The 21,681-nt window shown below is 38.4% G+C and overlaps 1 protein-coding gene across 5 annotated transcripts in view; it reads right to left on the reverse strand.

The window, feature by feature from the left end:
- Window positions 1–21,681, reverse strand: part of ZFYVE9 (zinc finger FYVE-type containing 9) — a 208,383-nt gene that overhangs the window by 59,717 nt on the left and 126,985 nt on the right. For all 5 annotated transcript variants that reach the window (XM_033226366.1, XM_033226369.1, XM_033226367.1 and 2 more), the window contains 3 exons: window positions 17,322–17,442; window positions 13,170–13,292; window positions 10,609–10,764 (listed from right to left, as the gene is read on the reverse strand). In XM_033226366.1, the coding sequence (XP_033082257.1) occupies window positions 10,609–10,764; window positions 13,170–13,292; window positions 17,322–17,442 (400 nt within the window). The remainder of the gene's footprint in view (window positions 1–10,608; window positions 10,765–13,169; window positions 13,293–17,321; window positions 17,443–21,681) is intronic.

The raw sequence follows: 21,681 nt of genomic DNA on the forward strand, positions 1-21,681 counted from the left end.
ACCACCACGCCCAGCTGATTTTTGTATTTTTAGTAGAGATGGGGTTTCACCATATTGGCCAGGCTGGTCTCAAACTCCTGACCTCAAGTGATCCACCCGCCTTGGCCTCCCAACGTGTTGGGATTATAGGTGTGAGCCACTGTGCCTGGCCAAGCCATTTTATAATTCAAAATACTTTTGTGAATGAAACAGTAACAAACATATCAACCCTTCATTAAGGAGACATTTTCCTCAGTTTAGAATTGCGAAAGGACTTCCTGACAAGAGCTGCTCAATGATGGAACAACAAATGTGTTCACTTGCCACGTATGAGCTTCCTTTGATACCTTTGAAAGCAATAACACCAGGCCGGGCGCGGTGGCTCAAGCCTGTAATCCCAGCACTTTGGGAGGCCGAGACGGGCGGATCACGAGGTCAGGAGATCGAGACCATCCTGGCGAACACAGTGAAACCCCGTCTCTACTAAAAATACAAAAAAAACTAGCCGGGTGAGGTGGCGGGCGCCTGTAGTCCCAGCTACTCGGGAGGCTGAGGCAGGAGAATGGCGTAAACCCGGGAGGCGGAGCTTGCAGTGAGCTGAGATCCGGCCACTGCACTCCAGCCTGGGCGACAGAGCAAGACTCCGTCTCAACAAAAAAAAAAAAAAAAAAGAAAGCAATAACACCAAATGAAGCAATCTCCATCAGAGAAATTAATGCTTACTTTTCTTGAAAACAAGAGTTCATTCTTATAATGGTTATGGGTCTTTGCATCCTTGATTTTAGCAGATAGGTATCCTGACAGTAGGAACCACAAGTGAAGGGAATACCTCCCCATTAAACTCAGAGAAGCTTTGTGGTTGAAAGTCATGTTCACCTAAACATTATCATCTATATTTTACATTTAAGGTAGTACATTCAGGAATTTAGGGGTAGAACCCTTGCTCCAGGATTACCCAGGTCTGGCTGCACAATTAAGCTGCTGGGCCAGATCTATAAAAACAAAAGAATTGTCATATTAATGTAGCAGTACGGCATTTTGAAAAATAAATTGCAGATTTTGGAGTCCCAGAGATACGGGTTTGAATGCTAGTTTGATTATTCACTATTGTGGGATTTGGGGTAAGTTACTTCTCTGTGCCTCAATGTCCATGTAAAATGGAAGGAGAAACTAAATTAAATTCCAGATGTGTTATAAAGAATAAATGAAAGGAAATCTATAAAATGACGGATCAGCAACACTGTATTCTCAAAAAATTGTAACTATTATTATTCTAATGCAAATATACATATATTGATCAGCCAAATACATGATTTTTAGGGGGACTTTCAATGATTTTAGAGTGAGATTTAGATAAATTTAAATTTTTTCTGGCAACCATTGCAGAATCAAGGATACAGTGTCAGGAACTTTAGGGAGATCAGATCCCCAAATTCACCATTGCCTCTTTACTACTCCTCTTGATTCTGGAATTCTAGGATACAATGTAAGAGATACTTCATACAAAATTCAACAGATAATTTGTCGAAGAGAAAAAAATTTTTTTCATCTCTTTATCTAGCTTTGGTGAATAAGGAGGAGAACAGGGAATTAAAGAAAGAGATGCTTTCCCTCCACAATGTAAGGTGCATGACAGCATTCCTCTAATTCTATCAATGGCATGCTATGGTTTGAATATATTCCTTAAAAAGTATGTGTTGGAAACTTGGTGCTAGGAGGTAAGGCCTCATGAGAGGTGACTGGATTAATGCTGTTATCCTGGGAGTGGCTTTCTTATGAAAGGACAAGTTCGGCCTCCCTTGTGCACATGCCCTCAGGCACATGCACATTCTTTCTCTCTCTTCCCCACCCTATTTGCCCTTCTGCCATGGGATGATGCAGCAAAAAGGTCCTCACCAGATGCCTACCCCTCAACCTTGGACTTTGCAGCCATGAGAACTATAGGAAATACATTTCTGTTCATTATATATTATCCAGTCTGTGGTATTCCATTATAGCAGCAAAAATAGACTAAGACACGGTGTAATGTTTATATTTCACAAAGATTGTCCTAGCTTAGAGGTGAAAAATATGTTGGCTTAGTACTCAAGGCACTCACTCATTATTCCTTTGCGATTTCCCTATTAGAGCCTAGAATCTATTAGCAGTTATTTTCCACAGATATTGATTTCCTTTCTGCCTCTTCCATTTAACACTCTCTTCATCCCAATCACAGATTCTTCACGAAGTCCCCTCTCATTATAAAATATATCTTTTATCTTTTAAATATTTATTACTTTAAAAAAATGTAGTTTACCAATAATGACTGATTTAGACTGTCATATACTATCTCATCTACAAACAAATAACACTGCACAGGTGTAGATATTGGCAAAAATAAAACAGTGGGTATAAGAATTTGACAAAGAAAGGAAGGCTTTCATCTGAAGACCTAATCTGAGGCTCTTGAACGCATAAAGTCTGTTATGTACTAATTTATACAGGTACTTCTCGATGACTGCATTCAATGCCATGAATCCACAGAACTAATTTTATATATACCCCAAGACTAGTGAAGAACCCATATAACTAAAATGACACAAAATCTTGCTTCTGAGTTTAAATGACCTGGCAAAGATGTTAAATGCTTTATTATCAATGGTTTATAAAGTAATTTTACATAACATTAATGAGATAATCATCAGATCAGTGCTAGCAGGTAAGCAGAACGGTACCATTTCCCTGAAATTTGGGGTTTTATTTGACAAATGAAGAAACTGAAGCTTAGAGGTAGAGGTGAAGTGACTCTGAAAAGACATGAGGTAAATAAGTGGCAAAGTAAAACCTAGAAAGCAGATCTTTCAATCTCCTAGTCTTTGTATATCACACAGTCTTTCAAAAAATATACAGATACAGTAATTTACAATTTTCCATCTTTAATTTGGAATTTAAACTATTTTTCAAATCCTTACAAGTAGCCAGCCATCTTTAAATTCAATTCAAATATAACTTAAATATCTATGTGACAACAGCTTCCTTTTGTTTCAAAGCATATTAATCCTCACATCAACTCAGATGGAACCATTTCCAAGCAAATGGTTCATTCATTTCAATAAATACTAATATTTCTTTCTTTTTTTTTTTTGAGACAGAGTCTCGCTCTGTCACCCAGGCTGGAGTGCAGTGGCATGATCCCAGCTCACTGAAACCTCCACCTCCCAGGTTCAAGTGATTCTCCTGCATGAGCTTCCCAAGTAGCTGGGACTACAGGCGCGCACCAACACTCCTGGCTAATTTTTGTATTTTTAGCAGAGACAGCCACTGTTGGCCAGGCTGGTCTCGAACTCATGACCTCAAGTGATCTGCCTCCCTCGGCTTCCCAAAGTGTTGGGATTACAGGTGTGAGCTACCGCGCCCAGCCAATAAACACTAATATTTCTAAGTGCTAATATGACTAAAACTCAAGCCATCAAAAGAATTTAGAAAGTTTCTTGGAGTTCTTTGTAATGCAATAAACTGAAGTTATGCATGACTACTTCGTAAAAGGTCATGTCCTCAGTTTAGTGTATCTGTGAGATTGATCATGAAAGCTCAAGAGGAGTCAGGTCAGGTGGCTCATGCCTGTAATCACAGCCCCTTGGGAGGTTGAGAAGGAAGGATCACTTGGGCCCAAGGAGATCAAGGCTGCAGTGAGTATGCTATGATGGCACCACTGCTACCCAGCCTAGGTGACAGAGCAAGACCCTATCTCTTAAAAAAACCACTCAAGAGACACTATAGTACTTCTTATGGTTCGAAACATGAGATTTACAGACTACATAAGTGAGTTTAAATCTGGGTTCAGCCACTTACCACCTAACTGTGTGATCTTAAGTTACTTAGGCCTTAGGTGTCTTTCATTTTCCTCATGTGTAAATAGAAACAGTAACAGTATGAATCTGAGTTGCACTTAAGAAGAAATAAAATAGTGTACATAAGGCAATGAATACACTGCTTAGCGTATATTAAGTGCTCAAAAATGTTAGGTATTTGTCTTAAATCACCTCTTCATAAATAGTTCCATGTAACTTTCTCATGAGTTGAAAAATTACTTTGCAAAGAGGCCAGGTGCGGTGGCTCATGCCTGTAATCCCAGCACTTTGGGAGGCTGAGAAGGGTGGATCACGAGGTCAGAAGATCAAGACCATCCTGGCTAACACAGTGAAACCCCATCTCTACTAAAAAAAAATACAAAAAATTAGCCAGGCATGGTGGCGAGCACCTGTAGTCCCAGCTACTCAGAAGGCTGAGGCAGGAGAATGGCGTGAACCCGGGAGGCAGAGCTTGCAGTGAGTAGAGATTATGCCACTGTACTCCAGCCTGGGCAACAGAGCGAGACTCCGTCTCAAAAAAATAATAATAATAATTACTTTGCAAAGCTACAATACCATAATTCTAATAAATTTAATTTACCAAAAGGTTCAGAATTTGAAAAATGAAATAAAAACATGAACCATGACATGATGCTATTATTATTATTTTTTTAAAGATAGGGTCTCACTGTGTCACTCAAGCTGTAATGCAGTGGTGCAATCATAGCTCACTACAGCCTCAAATTCCTGGGCTCAAGGACTCCTCCCACCTCAGCCTCCCAAGTAGCTGGGATTACAGGGATATGCCATCAGGCCTAGTTAATTTTTTTTTTTTTTTGGTAGAAATAGGGTCTCATTATGTTGACCAGGCTAGTCTCAACGTCCTGGCCTCAAGCAATCCTCCTGCCTCAGCTTCCCAAAGAGAGAGCAAGAGGGGAATGAACCCCCTCCTTTTATAACAGCACTAATCCCGTCCATGAGGGTAAAGCCTTCATGGTCTAATCACCTCTTAAAGGTCCCACCTCCTAATATTGTTACAATGGCAATTAAAGTTCAACATGAGTTTTAGAGTGGACAAACACTGAAACCATAACAATACCAAATACTTTCTTAACAATAAAAGACTAGACTGGACACGGTGGCTCACACCTGTAATCCCAATATTTTGGAGGGCCCAGGCGGGTGGATCACCTGAGGTTTGGGAGTTCAAGACCAGCTTGGCTAACATGGTGAAACCTTGTCTCTACTAAAAACACAAAAATTAGCCAAGTGTGGTGGCATGCGACTGTAGTTCCAGCTACTTGGGAGCTACTTGTGAGGCTGAGGCAGGAGAATCACCTGAACCCGGGAGGCAGAGGTTGCAGGGTGCCAAGATCGCAACACTGCACTCCAGCCTGGGCGACAGAGCGAGACTCTGCCTCAAAATTAATTAATTAATTAATTAAATTAAAAACAAAAGATTAAGGGAGTTCAGAAGAGATTACTTCTGTCCAGGAGGACCATCAAGAAAGAATTCATGGAGAAAGTGGTCTTTAAGATTTAGGACAACTGACAGGATTGAGACAGTTGGGGTGTTGGGAAATAGCATGGTTGGGAGTAGCATAATCATGGGTAATGAAATGGATAAACATCAGAATATACATAAAATGAACCAAGAAATGTTTCGTTTGGCCACAATGAAAGTATGGAGAGATGACTAGCAGGAAATGAGACTAAAAATTTAGGAACAGATCATGCAGAATACTGAATGTTGGAGTGCAGTTAATTCTAAAGGCAATACAAAGCCAAAGAAGCTTTTGAGTAAGAGAGGGAAACAACCAGAGATTAACTCCAGAAATAACAATCTGGTAGATACGAGTCCAACTTCATTCAAGTCTATATTCTGAATAGATGGTTTGCAAAAAACAGGTACAAAATATGGAGGAATGAATAGGAGACAGGGAGAAACAATACACAGTCTAGAACCTCCGATGGCACTGTCATAACCAGAAGGCATTCTGAAACTCTCAGAACATAATTTCTCACAAATTATAATGTTTCTCTTCACCGCCGAATGCAAAAACTGTGCATGACAAAAAAGTGTGTGTGTATATACAGGTGAAACATAGATACACACACATAGATAGATATATAATACACATATGGTTATTAAATACCTGTAGTTTAGATTTTAAAATTCACAGGAAATTATTAAAAAGTTCATCCAATAGCTCCTAAGGCTTTTCTGTGATTTAGGGCAGAAAAACCCTAAGCTAGTGATACAATATTCAAGGTTTCACACTCAGGAGAAATTTAAGATACAATTTGTCAATTTCACTCAATGTACTACACAGAAGAGAAAAATAATAAATTGTGGTAATTTTTTTTTTTTTTTTTTGAGATGGAGTTTCACTCTTGTTGCCCAGGCTGGAGTGCAATGGCATGATCTCGGCTCACTGCAACCTCTGCCTCCAGGGTTCAAGCAATTCTCCTGCCTCAGCCTCCCAAGTAGTTGGGATGACAGGCACCCACCACCACGCCTGGCTAATTTTTTGTATTTTTAGTAGAGACAGGGTTTCACCATGTTGGCCAGGCTGGTCTTGAACTCCTGACCTAAGGTGATCCACCTGGCTTGGCCTCTCAACGTGCTGGGATTACCGGTGTGAGCCACCACACCTAGTCTGCGATCATTTCAGAACAGTAGCCTCCAACCTTTTTGGCATCAGGGATGGGTTTTATGGAAGACAATTTTTCCACGGACTGTGGAGGAGAGGAGATGGTTTCAAGATGACTCAAGCACATTAAATTTATTGTGCACCTTATTTCTATTATTATTACATTGTAATCTATAATGAAATAATTATACAACTCACCATAACGTAGAATCAGAGGGATCCCTGAGCTTGTTTTCCTGCAACTAGACTGTCCCATCTGGGGGTGATGGAAGACAGTGACAGATTATCAGGCATTAGATTCTCATAAGGAGCACACAACCTAGATCCCTCACATGTGCAGTTCACAACAGGGTTCGCACTTCTATGAGAATCTAATACCGCTGCTGATCTGGCAGGAGGCAGAGCTCAGGCAGTAACGTGAGGGATGGGGAGAAGCTGTAAATACAGATGAAGCTTCACTTGCTTGCCTGCCACTCACCTCTGCTGTGTGGCCTGGTTCCTAACAGGCCACTGACCAATACCAGTCCATGGCCTGTGGGTTGGGGACCCCTGTTTTAGAATACCCAAAATATGTTTTTACTTATTAAAAAATTTATAGTGAAATGTATCAAGCTATTACCCTGATTATCTAAAAATAGGATTCTTAATAAATATGTATAGTATATAGATAATATATCTCTGTTAAGAACTGACATATTATTAATGGATACACAGAGGCAACTGACATAATGTAAAGAATACTGATCTGGGAGCTATAGTCCTAATTCTGCCACCAACTTGGTCTGTGATTTAGGTAAGCCATTCACACTTCTAGGTCTGATTTTCCTTATCTAAAAAATGAAGAGTTTGTATTAAATTATCTAAAATGCTTTCTAGTCCCAATATTGGATGAGCTGTGAAATGATTCCTATTCAAGGAAAAACTCCTTCATCTTATTTATGCTTTTGAAATGTCATTTCCTTACATATACATCTATATGTTCACGTCCCTATCCTACACTATAGAAAGTATTTTTAGTTGGCTTAGATGTATTATAGTCTGACCTTGAGACTATCATTAGTATCGTGTAATCAATTCCAAGTATTTTTGTTGTTTCAAAATTTTTGCAATTTAATAGTTCAAAATGGACTCAACTGACATATAAGTATCCTTTTTAAAAAATATAACCATTTATGCTAAACATATCTTAATAATTCACGCAATAATTCACATCCTCTCCTTGCCGAGAGAGGATGTCTATCTCCCAGGATTCCATCTACGGATGTAGTCTCTTCACACGGGCCTATCCCATTTACAACCATACTCTCAACTATCCCATAAAAGCTGTGTCTCCCAAATCTGTATATCTTAACTCAGACCTATCTTCTGGGATCCATACCCATATATTCATCTGCCATTTTCATATTTCATCTGATGTCATTATTTCAAATTCAGCACACTGAACAAAGAATTCCCTTTCCTCTGCCAAATCTGTTCTTCTATTCACCATCTTGATGAATAAGACCAACATACACTTAGGTGCTCAAGCGAGGAATCTGAGGCCAACCTTAACTTGCCCCCTCTAACCCCCCATATCCAATTAGTTACCAAATCCTACTGAGTTGAAGCACCACATCTTTCGTATCTCTCCAATACTCTTTATTTCCACTGCAATTATTTAACTTAAATCCTGATAATTTCTTAATTTCTTGCCGGATTCCTGCAACATCTTTTTAAAAAATAAGTTTTACCGAGGTATAATCTATATATTATAAAAGCAATAGATTTTAAGTGTACATTTCAATGAGTTTTGGCAAACAGCCATGTAACCACTATCCTAACCCAGATATAGAGCTCTCATCTCAGAAAGTTTTCTGGGACTCTCTGTAATTAGTTCTAGCACCTGCACCTCCACCTCACTTTAGGCAAACACTGACCTAATTTCTATCACCACAGATTAATTCTGCCAGTTTCAGAAAATCATATAAATGGAATCATCCAATATGTACTTCTTTGTGCCTGGCTTTTGCTCAGCATGTCTGTGAAGTCATGCATGTTGTTGTGTACATCAGCAGTGAGTTCATTTTTACTGTTGAGCAGTATTCTAGTGTATGAATATACATTTGCTTATCCTGAAATTGCTTCTTAACTGCCACCAGACTCAAGGACTTTGATCCATTTTTCACAATGCCTCCACAGTCATCTTTCTAAAATGCAAATCTGATTATGTCACTCATCACCTTAAATTCTTTCAATGGTTCTTCATTGCCTACAGAATAAAGGATGGGCTCCTAAATAAGACATTCATGAACCTCCCATACCCTAGTCTCTGACACCCTCTCAAAATCCACATGAACGTACAATTACTTGAACCTCCAATGCCATTTTCTAGAGTTTTTAAAAGTGAATACATTCAGATTGAGGAGAAAAGTGAAAGTTCCTGGTTATTTCCAGGACTAAATTCAGCTCCAGGGTATTATGTGGCCTGGAGGACCTGGGTGATTTCAGATTTAACCCTACACATTTTGGAACAGACAGGGTAAACACTCAAAGGTACTTCACAGGTATCGTGTGGTCAGTTTCCAGTGTATCACCTTGCCCTACATAATGCTACACCTAAATTACTGTAGAGACTAATGAAGACATAAAGGCACAATCTTTTATGCATAATCTATATCACATTAAAAATACAACTATATATTCTGCTTCTGTAATTATTTAAATAGCATTTTCCATGTTATTACATTCTTTTCATAAATATTGTTTTAATGGCCAAAAAGAGTTCTCAAAAAGATGCTCACATCTAATAAGTATAACACAGTTAAACTTTTCAGCAAAACTAAGGCATTTAGGTTGCTTCTGAATTTTTGTGTTAAATTTAGGTAATGCTGTAATAAACACTTTCATTCACAGAAGTGCATTTTATATTCTGGATACTATCTTTGGCACAGAATCCCACAATGAAAATTATTACATTAAGAAAGTCTGAAAAATTTATGGTTTTAATATTATGTATGAAATATTATCAAATAATACGTGAAAATAGCTTTAATATCCCAGTCACCCTCACACCATCTCCAAGTCTTCTTCCTCAAAGATAAATCCTATTTATCAAGTACAGATATTATATACTGACATCCTGTTACAATAAATGAGAACAGTTCGGCGGCAGAGCGAGACTCCGTCTCAAAAAAAAAAAAAAAAAAAAAATGAGAACAGTTCAATTACACCATTTTTTACCTCATTTGTTAAATCAAAGAGAGGCTGACTTTGCAATGTCAAATAACACAATGTCATAATAAATCATTATAATGCCAAATAAATATTGTGCTTCTTTTCTCTCAATCTTAGTTTCTTTTTTTTTTTTTTTGAGATGGAGTCTCGCTCTGCCGCCCGGGCTGGAGTGCAGTGGCCGGATCTCAGCTCACTTCAGCTCACTGCAAGCTCCGCCTCCCAGTTTCCCGCCATTCTCCTGCCTCAGCCTCCCGAGTAGCTGGGACTACAGGCGCCCGCCACCACGCCCGGCTAGTTTTTTTTTTTTTGTATTTTTTAGTAGAGACGGGGTTTCACCATGTTAGCCAGGATAGTCTCGATCTCCTGACCTCGTGATCCACCCGTCTCGGCCTCCCAAAGTGCTGGGATTACAGGCTTGAGCCACCGCGCCCGGCCTAGTTTCTTTTTATATTAATATCCTTAGTCTTTCCCAACTTCTAACCTCTATGCCTTTACTTTTAAATTGCTAGCTAATATTTACGATTTATTTTGGAGCCACAAGCCATAAATTCATCTAGGCTAATTGTTTTTGAAATTTGAATATTCATTAGCATTTACACTATGATTAAATATTGTTAACCAAAGAAACAAGAAGTTACAAATATGCTTCCTTCTACCAGATACCAATATCCTGACCCCTAGGCCACTAAAATGAAAATACTCTTACATTTAGGTCACCAGATTCTCTTACAGCTTTGATTTCAGCCTCTGTAAAATAATAATCATACCAGGTACAATACTAAAATTTATAATTTCCTCAAACCATGGAAAGCTCCAACTTGCCACTAATATCAAAGACCCCTGCCATGCTTATGTCCAAAGTTAAGACTATTATCTTGTATTTGAATTCAAAATTTTTTTGTCATCTACAAAGGGAGCAGACTAAGTCATACCTGCTAGGGCATCCCGATAAAGCTGCACAAAGTGATTAAAGATATCCTTTGGCAAACACTTTTCATCTGGTAAACACTGTAGAAGAATGACTATCTCAGACTGACCCACTGCATGCATTCCCTTGGTTGTGAAACACCAGCACTTCCTGTTCACATCTACAGATGGAATAAAAATATAAAAATAAATAGATTCCTATCAATCCTTACTCTTAAAAAAAGTTGCACAGAAATCTATGTTACAATACAGCAAAGATTAAAATAGATCACACTAAGTCTATGTAATTCAACTATGAACTGTCACTGCATTGCGCCAAAAAACTATTGTAGAAAATAAAACATGCCAATGCCTCTGGCTCTTTTCTAAACACTTAGAAAAGATTGAAAAGGAAGTAAAAGAAATAATAATAAAATGCACTTAAAACTTTTAACTCCTATTATTAAAAGAAGCAACATTCTATTAATACTAAAATAAAACCAAACTGTATTGTAAGCTAATACATAGCCAAATGTGATTAAAGAACATAGTCTTCCACCGTTATATTTTTAAAAATCACATCATCAAAGGAAGTAATTACCTATGTGAGGCTAGAAGTAATTACAATAAAAGACAGTAGTATACCTTTGTCTTCAGGTTGTGACCTAAAGAAAATATATTTTTATGTATATTTATTAAATTTAATATATGACCAAAAGATTCGAGCTATTTTAACTATAGTCCTTTCTGGGAAAAAATTCTAGATAATCAGCAACATGACTTCACTTGGCTTCATGCCATAAAAATTAGTGAAAAGGATGGCTTTTCTGAACTACTTAGTTCCACTCCTTCACTTTAAGGCTATACAGAGAGTATGAACAGGAGAAACCATATGTAGTCAAAAACAATGTTCAATCCTTGACACTTTTACTCTTCATACCCCAACACAATGGGATCCCCAAAGGAACTGAAAAAGGATTCACATAAAATTATGAATACCACCCATGGAAATCAAAACAAATGTAAATCAAAAAAAGAAAGACATCTTTCACTTTGGGAATCCTTGTTTTATGTACTTAAATAGGACATTCCTAATAATGGTATATACTTCAAGAATCTAGGTTAGCTAATTTTTTTTTTTTTTTTTTTAATAGGGTTTCGCTCTGTCATTCAGGCTGGAGTGCAGTGGTATGATCTCGGCTCACTGCAACCTCTATCTCCTGGGCTCAAGAACTCTTCCCACCTCAGCCTTGTGAGTAGCTGGGACTACAGCAGCATGTTACCATGCCCAATATTTTTTTTTTTTTTGTGGGATGAGGTTTCACCATGTTGAGCAGGCTGGTCTCAAACTCCTGGGCTCAAGTGATTCATCTGCCTTGGCCTCCCAAAACACTGGGACTACAGTTGTGCACCATGGTGCCTGGTCTTAGGTTAGCTAATTTCTAAGCAAAATTTATAAACTAGATATGGCAAATTGAAATTTCAAGCAAATTAATTTTAAATCTGATCCTAGAAGGAAAGGTAGCAAGCATTAATAACTGGCCAAACATATAAGAGTGTGATTAGCAAGTAAGCCAGAAACCCACATTTCATCAATGTAGAACTTCTAAGGAAGTAGTATATGTTTCTGGTTTCCAAAATCAACTTAAGTACACATGGAAAACTGCAGGATGGTTCCCCAGAGGTTCCTTCCTTTAAAATTGCCTATTAACACTCATTCATAATAAACACATTCTCTAAATAATTCTCAAATTTACTAGCTGGCACGGTGGCTCACATCTGTAATCCCAGCACTTTGGGAGACCAAGGCAGGCAGATCACTTGAGTCCAGGAGTTCAAGAACAATCTGGGCAACATGGTGAGAATCCTGTCTCTACAAAAACATACAAAAAAAATAGCCAGGCATGGTGGTGCGCACCTGCAGTCTCAGCTACTTGGGAGGCTGACGTGGGAGGACTGTTTGAGCTCAGCAGGTGGAGGTTGCAGTGAACAGAGATCATGCCACTGCACTCCAGCCTGGGTGACAGAGTGAGACTCTGTCTCAAAAAATTCTGAAATACTGTCATCTTTCTCATTCTGATGCCCATGATGCTAGCACCAAGAATTGAGAAGTTTCTTCTGAATCTCAATTTATGATATACTGAAGCTTTACTGTGTGTTAGCTAACACTTTTCCTAAAAAATGTTTTGCACCATAATTGAGGTTTCTGGGATTAAAACCTAGCATATAAATTATCTGAGTAGCCTGTATAATTTATCTACCACCAGTTATTCTAGTGGTAAGTTGTGATTTAACATACTCATCTCAAGAAGAACTTAAGTCAGATAAGTTCAAGATTTGTTTGGCTTTCCTCCATGGAGAATTCACCTACCTTACCCCTGTAACTAAATGTGAGAGTTTCAGTTAGTTCCACAGCTGTCCTCTGGGATATATTATTTTATACAAACCAACTTTTTCAGAACTCAGTGTTTAGTAAGATGTGGCTCCATATAAAAATACTTGTGTGTAATAAATCTGAAAGTTTTATGTCCTATCTATGAGTCAGTAAACCATATCTAATTTTAATTTTTAAGAATTTATAACTTACAATTCACAATTTTAACCATTGACAACAAATTTGCATTTAAAACAAATACAAGTGGGTCAGGGCCACCATCCTCCAACTGCTGCATTACTGAAATCTGTGATGGTTTCTCTTCCACAGCATAGTCTGAAAGGGGAGAAAACAATGTAATAGGTTGGTTAAAGGGACAAATCAAGAAAGAGATCAGATGGAGAAATGAGCTAATTATTTACAGAAAAGAGACATGCATTTGACTTATCAACAGGTGCATATAGAGCATGGTTTGTATCTGCTGGCTCAGTATCATGTTAATAGTGCCCCCTTTTACTCTCAGAAGTGACCCACTCCACTTTAGATGATAATGTGGTTATTCTGTGTATAGACCTCTCCCCACAGTAGTTTGTGCCACAATCTAAAGACTACCTTTCTATTTAATAAAAAATTTCCAACTATGATAACAAGAATTTCACATAATAAATGTTCAAGACCAGCATTTAAAATAACTCATGATATACAAGTGATAATATACTAGTTACCTCTGGAAAGGATATCAAATAGTTGGGGTAGAAGAGAACCCTACCTTTTACTCTATGATCTTTTGTACTGTTTGACATTTTTGACAATTAAAAACTTAAACTTTAAAAAATGAACCCAGAAAATAAAAGTATCATATGTGACTGGCTTCATAAAACAATTCCTTTAAGTATAATTAAAGAGTTTAGTACATATATCACTAAAATCACCAGTAAATCACACATAAGATTCTGAACATGAACAGGTTAATACTGAATGTAAACTCTTCCCATTTAATCTCTGGAAGCACAGTATGTGCTTCAGCACCTCACTTTGAATGACAGTGGTCCGTTCAGCTTGAAGTCAAATCATGGGTAATAATCACTGTAGAACCTAGAGATATGGGAAAGTAACTAAAAATCTAAAAGTTCAATCTTGCTTGATTGATCTTATATAAAATGCATCTTTGAGGGACAATCAGGTAGAACAAAGTAACATCATTTCCCATTTTCTAATGGAAATTTTAAAATTGATTTTTTTGGCTACAATGGGAAATATCTACCCCATTATTAAAAATACTTATTGGAGGCCGGGCACGGTGGCTGAAGCCTGTAATCCCAGCACTTTGGGAGGCCCGAGACAGGTGGATCACGAGGTCAGGAGATCGAGACCCTCCTGGCTAACACGGTGAAACCTCGTCTCTACTAAAAAATACAAAAAACTAGCCGGGCGAGGTGGCAGGCGCCTGTAGTCCCAGCTACTCGGGAGGCTGAGGCAGGAGAATGGCGGGAACCCAGGAGGCGGAGCTTGCAGTGAGCTGAGATCCGGCCACTGCACTCTAGCCCGGGCGACAGAGCCAAACTCCGTCTCAAAAAAAAAAAAAAAACTTATTGGAAAGAGAAATCCTGAGTTTAAAATTTTTTAAATAAAGTCATCCCACTGGAATAAAAAATTGCAAAATTTTGGTAAAGAGACTGCAATATAGTTTAATTAAGTAATACACATAATTAACTGTTCTTTCTTGGTAGGAGAAGTTTTGACAATTAGATTTAATGGATATAACTTTTTATGAAAATGGAATCCAGCAGTCTAACTTTTTTTAACAACAGAGTAGGCCAATTTAGTTCCTTGTTAATCTAAGATTTATTAAAATAAAAATCTGAACCCTAAGCAGCAATTTTACTAACAATAGATGTTTTTACAGGGTCTTGGTAAAGGAGGAAAGGCATTATGCAATCAAAAGAATGCTTAACTGTATGTGAAAGTTCACTGCTGAGCTATCTGGGACACAGCTGCATTTGAGAGCCTACTACGGGCCTAGCACCATGCAAGGAGCAGTAAACACAAGTATAAAATAAGATGAACAAATTCATAGTCTAAGTGAAAGAATATGATCTGAAAATACAATATCTAAATTGCAATGAGAAAAAGTGTTAATGTAGCCAACAGTCTATAGGAACTCCTATTAGAACAGAGATAAAGAAGCAAAACACTATTTTCTAAGCAGCCCAGGTAAGGATTCAGGGAATAGTTAACCATTAAGCTGGATTTTAAAAGGTTGAGGAGTTCTGCAGGAAGTCTACAGTAGAGCGGGTGTTCTAGGCAGAAGAAAGGAAGAAATGGAAAATATTAATTACATGCCTACTTTATGCCAGATACCTTCTTGGTATGTACTTACAGGTATAAAATCTAACTTAATACCCACAATGACTCTTAAGTAGGTGTAGTTAGAGAAATATTTAATAAAACAGACTAGGAAACAAATTCAGAGAGGATGAATGACTTGTCAACTGGATCACACAGCTAGAATGGAATGGTACTGGCATTAAAAGTCAGGTTTATTCAATTTTGAAGTCCATACTTTCCCATTATTCCACAGCACAAAAAAAAGTACAGAAGAATGAAAAGTAAGTATTCAAAAAATAGCAAATAATCTGCAGCATACTGGGGAATGGCTGGAAATAAAGTTGATAATAAATGGCTAGAAAGACAGGCTGAGATAAGGTTATAAGAAACATTGTCAGACTGAGTACAGTAGCTCACACCTGTAATCCCAGCACTTTGGGAGGCCGAGGTGGGCAGATCACCACGTCAAGAGTTCAAGACCAGCCTGGTCAACATAGTGAAGCTCCGTCTCTACTAAAAATACAACAATTAGCCAGGCGTGGTGGCGTGTGCCTGTAGTCCCAGCTACTCAGGAGACTGAGGCAGGAGAACTGCTTGAACCCGGGAGGCAGAGGCTGTGGTGAGCCGAGACTGTACAGCTGCACTCCAGCCTGGTGACAGAGCAAGACTCCGTCTCAAAAAAAAAAAAAAAAAAAAAAAAGAAAAGAAAAGAAACATTGCCTGCTAAGATAAGTAATTTACACGAAAGGCATTGGGAATCCATTAAATATTTCTAAGTAAAAGCAATAAAGATATTATCTATGTTTAAAAACATAACTGTCAACAGTGTGGAAGACAAAATGAAGGAGAGAAAGACTGAAGGCAAGGAGACCAGGTAAAAGCCTAGGACAAAGTTAAGGAGAGGTTAATTAATAAGCCACCTTCTGAAAATGCAGTAATTGTATACTGATCTGTATATGTCAGCAATAAAATTTCACACTAATCATCAGAGAAATGCAAATCAAAACCACAATGGGATATCATCTCACACCAGTCAGAATGGCTATTATTAAAAAGTCAAAAAACAATAGATGCTGGTGAGGCTGTGGAGAAAAGGGGACATGTATACACTGTTGATAGAAACGTAAATTAGTTCAGCCACTGTGGAAAGCAGTTTGGAGATTTCTCAAAGAACTTAAAAGAGAATTACCATTCAGCCCAGCAATCCCATTACTGGGTTTATATCCAAAAGAAAATAAATTGTTCTACCAAAAAGACACATGTACTTAACATTCACTGCAGCACTATTCACAATAACAAAGACATGGAATCAACCTAAGTGCCCATCAGTAGCTGACTGGATAAAGAGACCCTGTCTCAAAAAAATAAAAAAACAAAAAAAGAAAGCAGGAAAAAAAAACAAAACCCTACCCATTGGGTACTATGCTCACTACCTGGGTGACAGGATCAATCATAAGCCAAACCTCAGCATCATGCACTATATCCACGTAACAGACCTACACATGTACTCTTTGAATCTAAAAGTTAAAATTATAAAAATAAAATTTCACATAATATTATGCATTATTTTGATAATAATTTTACTTCTTACCAGGATTCCCTAAAAGTATTTTTAACAGTAAAATTGCCATTTAAATTCAGTGCTCTTCACACTTACTATATGTTCTTTCTGAAAGTATATTACACCTCAAAACAAAAAGCTAAATAAATGACTGTATCAGGGTGGGTTAATCCTAAACCACAAGCAATCCTTCAGAATTATTATGTGCTTTGAAATATTTTTTAAAACTGCTAATAAGCTACATTTACATTATATCATATCCATTCAAAAAATAAAAATGACATTATAATATAAAAACATAAGCATCTACTCTAAAATAATCAATAACAGCAACAACTGTTTTCATAGTATTGGGGGAGTTTGTTTTGTTGGGTAAGAGAAAGGTGAATGTCACTCAAATTCTGTCTCTCTCATTTAATTAGAAGGTAACATTTGACAGATAGAACTATCACTGTTTAAATATGTAGTCCACATACCTCCTTTTACACCTGTGGAGATGAGAATGGGAGGAAGGCCATCTTCAGGAATAAGATTCATTGCACTTCCAACAGGACTTCCGACCTGAGTTATACTCCCAGAGAACAGACAAATATCCGTCTAGGAAAAGCAAATCAACAAAGTGAGCACTACAGAGAATTCAATACTTTGGCAGGTCATAATTAAAAATATAAATGGGAACTTACGTGAAAATTTGAAATTCACACTTTGAAAGGCAGCACAAAATATTCATTAACTCATGGGTTAAAAAAAACAAAAAACAGGCTTATACTATGAAAATGTTTTCAAATGCATAAGTTTCTCCTTCTGGTATCATCAAATCATGGTAATGACAGAAGAGGCCTTAAAACCTGCATTAAAGCTTCCTTTACCCAGGTTTCTTTTGCCATAAGAGAAAAATATTTTTAAACTGTAGTGGCAAAAGAAACAAAATTTCAATAATTATTTCATAATTTCTTTATCTTTAATATCTTGGGAACTACTTAAGGTCTAATTTATATTGCTTTAAAAATTAACTTTGAAAACGGTGATAGTTGCAAAACAACGTGAATGTACTCGATGCCAATGAATTCACTTAAAAATTGTTAAAATGGTAAATCATGTTATATATATTAATATTTTTCCACAATAAAAAAGGGAAAAAAATCAACTTTGATAAAATGTCATCATTTTTCATTTACTATGTAATAAAATAAAACTTGAAGTTCATTTTTTTTTTTTTTTTTTTTTTGAGAAGGAGTCTTGCTCTATTGCGCAGGCTGGAGTGCAATGGCATGATCTGCAACCTCTGCTTCCCTGGTTCAAGTGATTCTCCTGCCTCAGCCTCTCGAGTAGCTGGGATTACATGTGCGTGCCACCACACCTGGCTAATTTTTTGTATTTTTAGTAGAGATAGGGTTTCACCTGTTAGCCAGGATGGTCTCAATCTCCTGACCTTGCGATCTGCCAGCCTTGGCCTCCCATAGTGCTAGGATTACAGGTGTGAGCCACCGCGCCCAGCCTGAAGTTCATTTTTCTTTGCATTAGTAGGCAGATCACATTAGCTATATTTAATGAAGTATAACGTTGCATAACATGTTGGTTGGCGTTAAATCCACTTAATTATTAAATAGAACATGTTCAAATATCTATTAAAATGATGCTCTCCTCTCTCTATTCTTTTATTTCCCATACTACACAGATGTATATTCTCTATAACTTAAACATGAAACTGAAGTTTTTAAAGAGTTAAAAGAGGCCAGGTGTGGTGGCTCATGCCTGTAATCCCAGAACTTTGGGAGGTTGCCGCGGGTGGATCACCTGAGGTCAGGAATTCGAGACCAGCCTGGTCAACATGGTGAAACCCCATCTCTACTAATAATACAAAAATTAGCTGGGCATGGTGACACACGCCTGTAATCCCAACTACTCGAGAGGCTGAGGCAGGAGAATCACTTGAATCCAGGAGGCAGAAGTTTCAGTAAGCCAAGATCGCACCATTGCACTCCAGCCTGGGTGACAAGAGCAAAACTCTGTCTCAAAAAAAAAAAAAAAAAATTAAAAGAAAAATATTTGAAAGCTGTTTTTAACATGTATAACAATATTCATATGGCTGGGTACAGTGGCTCACGCCCATAATCCCAGCACTCTGGGAGGCCAAGGAAGGCAGATTGCTTAAGAACAGGCAGGAGTTCAACATCAGCCTGGCCAACATGGTAAAATCCCATCTCTACAGAAAATATAAAAATTAGCTGCACATGTGCCTGTAATCCCAGCTACTTGGGAGGCTGAGGCAGGAGAATTGCTTGAACCTGGAAGGTGGAGGTTGCAGTGAGCCGAGATCCTGCCACTACATTCCAGTCTGGCCAACAGAGCGAGACAGAAGAAAAGAAAGAGAGAAGAGAAGAGAGGGAGGGGAGGGGAGGGGAGGGGAGGGGAGAGGAGAGGAGAGAAGATTCCTAGCAGCTTCATTTCATTCATAATAGCCAAAAACTGGAAACAATTTGAATGGCCACTAACAGGAGAACATAACATAAATTATGGCCTATCTATACAATGGAATACTACTCAGCAATAAATTAACTTTTGGTGCATATGGATAAATCTCATAAATATTAGGTTGAGCTTAAAAAGCTAAACACAAAACATTATATACTATTGTTTCGATTCATATGAATTCAAGAATAAGCAAAATTAATCTGTAGGGACAGAAGTGAGAACAATGGTTACCTTGATGAAAGGGGAAGGTGCTGACAGAAAAAGTGCATAAGGAACCCTTATGGAGTGCTGGAGATGTTCTGTATCTTCACCTGGATGGTGGTTACATATTTTATGTGTGTATATACACATACATACACACACACACACACACACACATATATATAAAACCATGTATAAATTCAAGTTGTTTCCTAAAGATTAATGCTCCTTAGTTATGCATTTTGCTATATATATTTTATACCTGAACAAACATTAAAACTATTTCTTCAAAATATGGCCGGACACGGCGGCTCATGCCTGTAATCCCAGCACTTTGGGAGGCCAAGGAGGAGAGATCACCTGAGGTCAGGAGTTCAAGACCAGCCTTGCCAACATGGTGAAACTGTCTCTTACTAAAAATACAAAATTTGCCAGGTGTGGTGGTGGGCGCCTGTAATCCCAGCTAACCGGGAGGCTGAGGCAGGAGAATCACTCAAGCCCGGGAGGCAGAGATTGCAGTGAGCTGAGATCATGCCACTGCACTCCAGCCTGGGCAACAAGAGCAAAACTCTGTCTCAAAGAATAAAATAAAATAAATATGCCCATGTTTTACCATACTTTTGTCTCTACTTAGGACAAAGTTTTTAGGACTATACGTTTTTAGTGGGATTTCTAAAATTTTCCAATATGGCATCATATAGGAACTTTGTAAAATTTTACTGGTAAACTACTATTAACTGACTTGAAGGCCTGGTACAGAAAATAATCGATTCTAACCTACTATTGAATGGTGCAAAAATCCTCCTTTTAATATCATAAGAAGTGGTCAGTTGGTCTCTATTTAAATGCCTTCTGTGAAAAGGCACTTACTGAGGGGCTTAAAATCTAGATGACAGGTTGATGGGTGCGGCAAACCACCACTGCACATGTATAGCTATGTAACAAACCTGCAGGTTCTGCACATGTATCCCAGAACTTAAAGTATAATAATAATTTTAAAAAGACATTCACTTCATTTCTTGGGCACTTTTTAAGTGCCAGGCACTCTACTAGACCATAAAATAAGAAAAATATTAATATTTTCTAGTCTGGCATTAAAAAGTTTGTTTTCTCTCATTTTACCACATAAATATTAGAGTGTTGCACAATGTGACAGCACAAAATAATATGGCTTAGCTTGTCTTATAATGAGCAGAAAATTGTTTCCCTATAACATTCACTCACTACACCTTCCTCATTCTTTCAAAAATGTTCACAGTTTAAGAACCAATCGGCCGGGCGCGGTGGCTCAAGCCTGTAATCCCAGCACTTTGGGAGGCCGAGATGGGCGGATCGCTAGGTCAGGAGATCGAGACCATCCTGGCTAACACGGTGAAACCCCGTCTCTACTAAAAATACAAAAAAACTAGCCAGGCGAGGTGGCGGGCGCCTGTAGTCCCAGCTACTCGGGAGGCTGAGGCAGGAGAATGGCGTAAACCCGGGAGGCGGAGATTGCAGTGAGCTGAGATCTGGCCACTGCACTCCAGTCCGGGCGACAGAGCGAGACTCCGCCTCAAAAAAAAAAAAAAAAAAGAACCAATCATACAAACTAAGAGATAGGAAATAAATTTAATAGGAAGAAAAAAATCATCACCCTCCCGCCTCAGCCTCCTGAGTAGCTGGGACTACAGGCATGTGCCATCATGCCCAGCTAATTTTTAAATTTTTTGTAGAGACAGAGTCTGACTATGTTGCCTAAGCTGGTCTCAAACTCGGGGTTCAGGCAATCCTCCTGCCTTGGACTTCCAAAGTGCTGGGATTACAGGTGTGAGCCACCGCGCCCAACCCAAACTAATACTTCTTGATGTGATCCTTTAAGAAATCACCCTCACGGCCCGGCGCGGTGGCTCAAGCCTGTAATCCCAGCACTTTGGGAGGCCGAGATGGGCGGATCACAAGGTCAGGAGATCGAGACCATCCTGGCTAACACGGTGAAACCCCGTCTCTACTAAAAAATACAAAAAACTAGCCAGGCGAGGTGGCAGGCACCTGTAGTCCCAGCTGCTCAGGAGGCTGAGGCAGGAGAATGGTGTGAACCCAGGAGGCGGAGCTTGCAGTGAGCTGAGATGGGGCCACTGCACTCCAGCCTGGGCGACAGAGCGAGACTCCGTCTCAAAAAAA

The sequence above is a fragment of the Trachypithecus francoisi genome, unplaced genomic scaffold (genome assembly GCF_009764315.1).
Source record: "Trachypithecus francoisi isolate TF-2019V2 unplaced genomic scaffold, Tfra_2.0 Lachesis_group12, whole genome shotgun sequence".
NCBI classification, from domain to species: Eukaryota; Metazoa; Chordata; class Mammalia; order Primates; family Cercopithecidae; genus Trachypithecus; species Trachypithecus francoisi.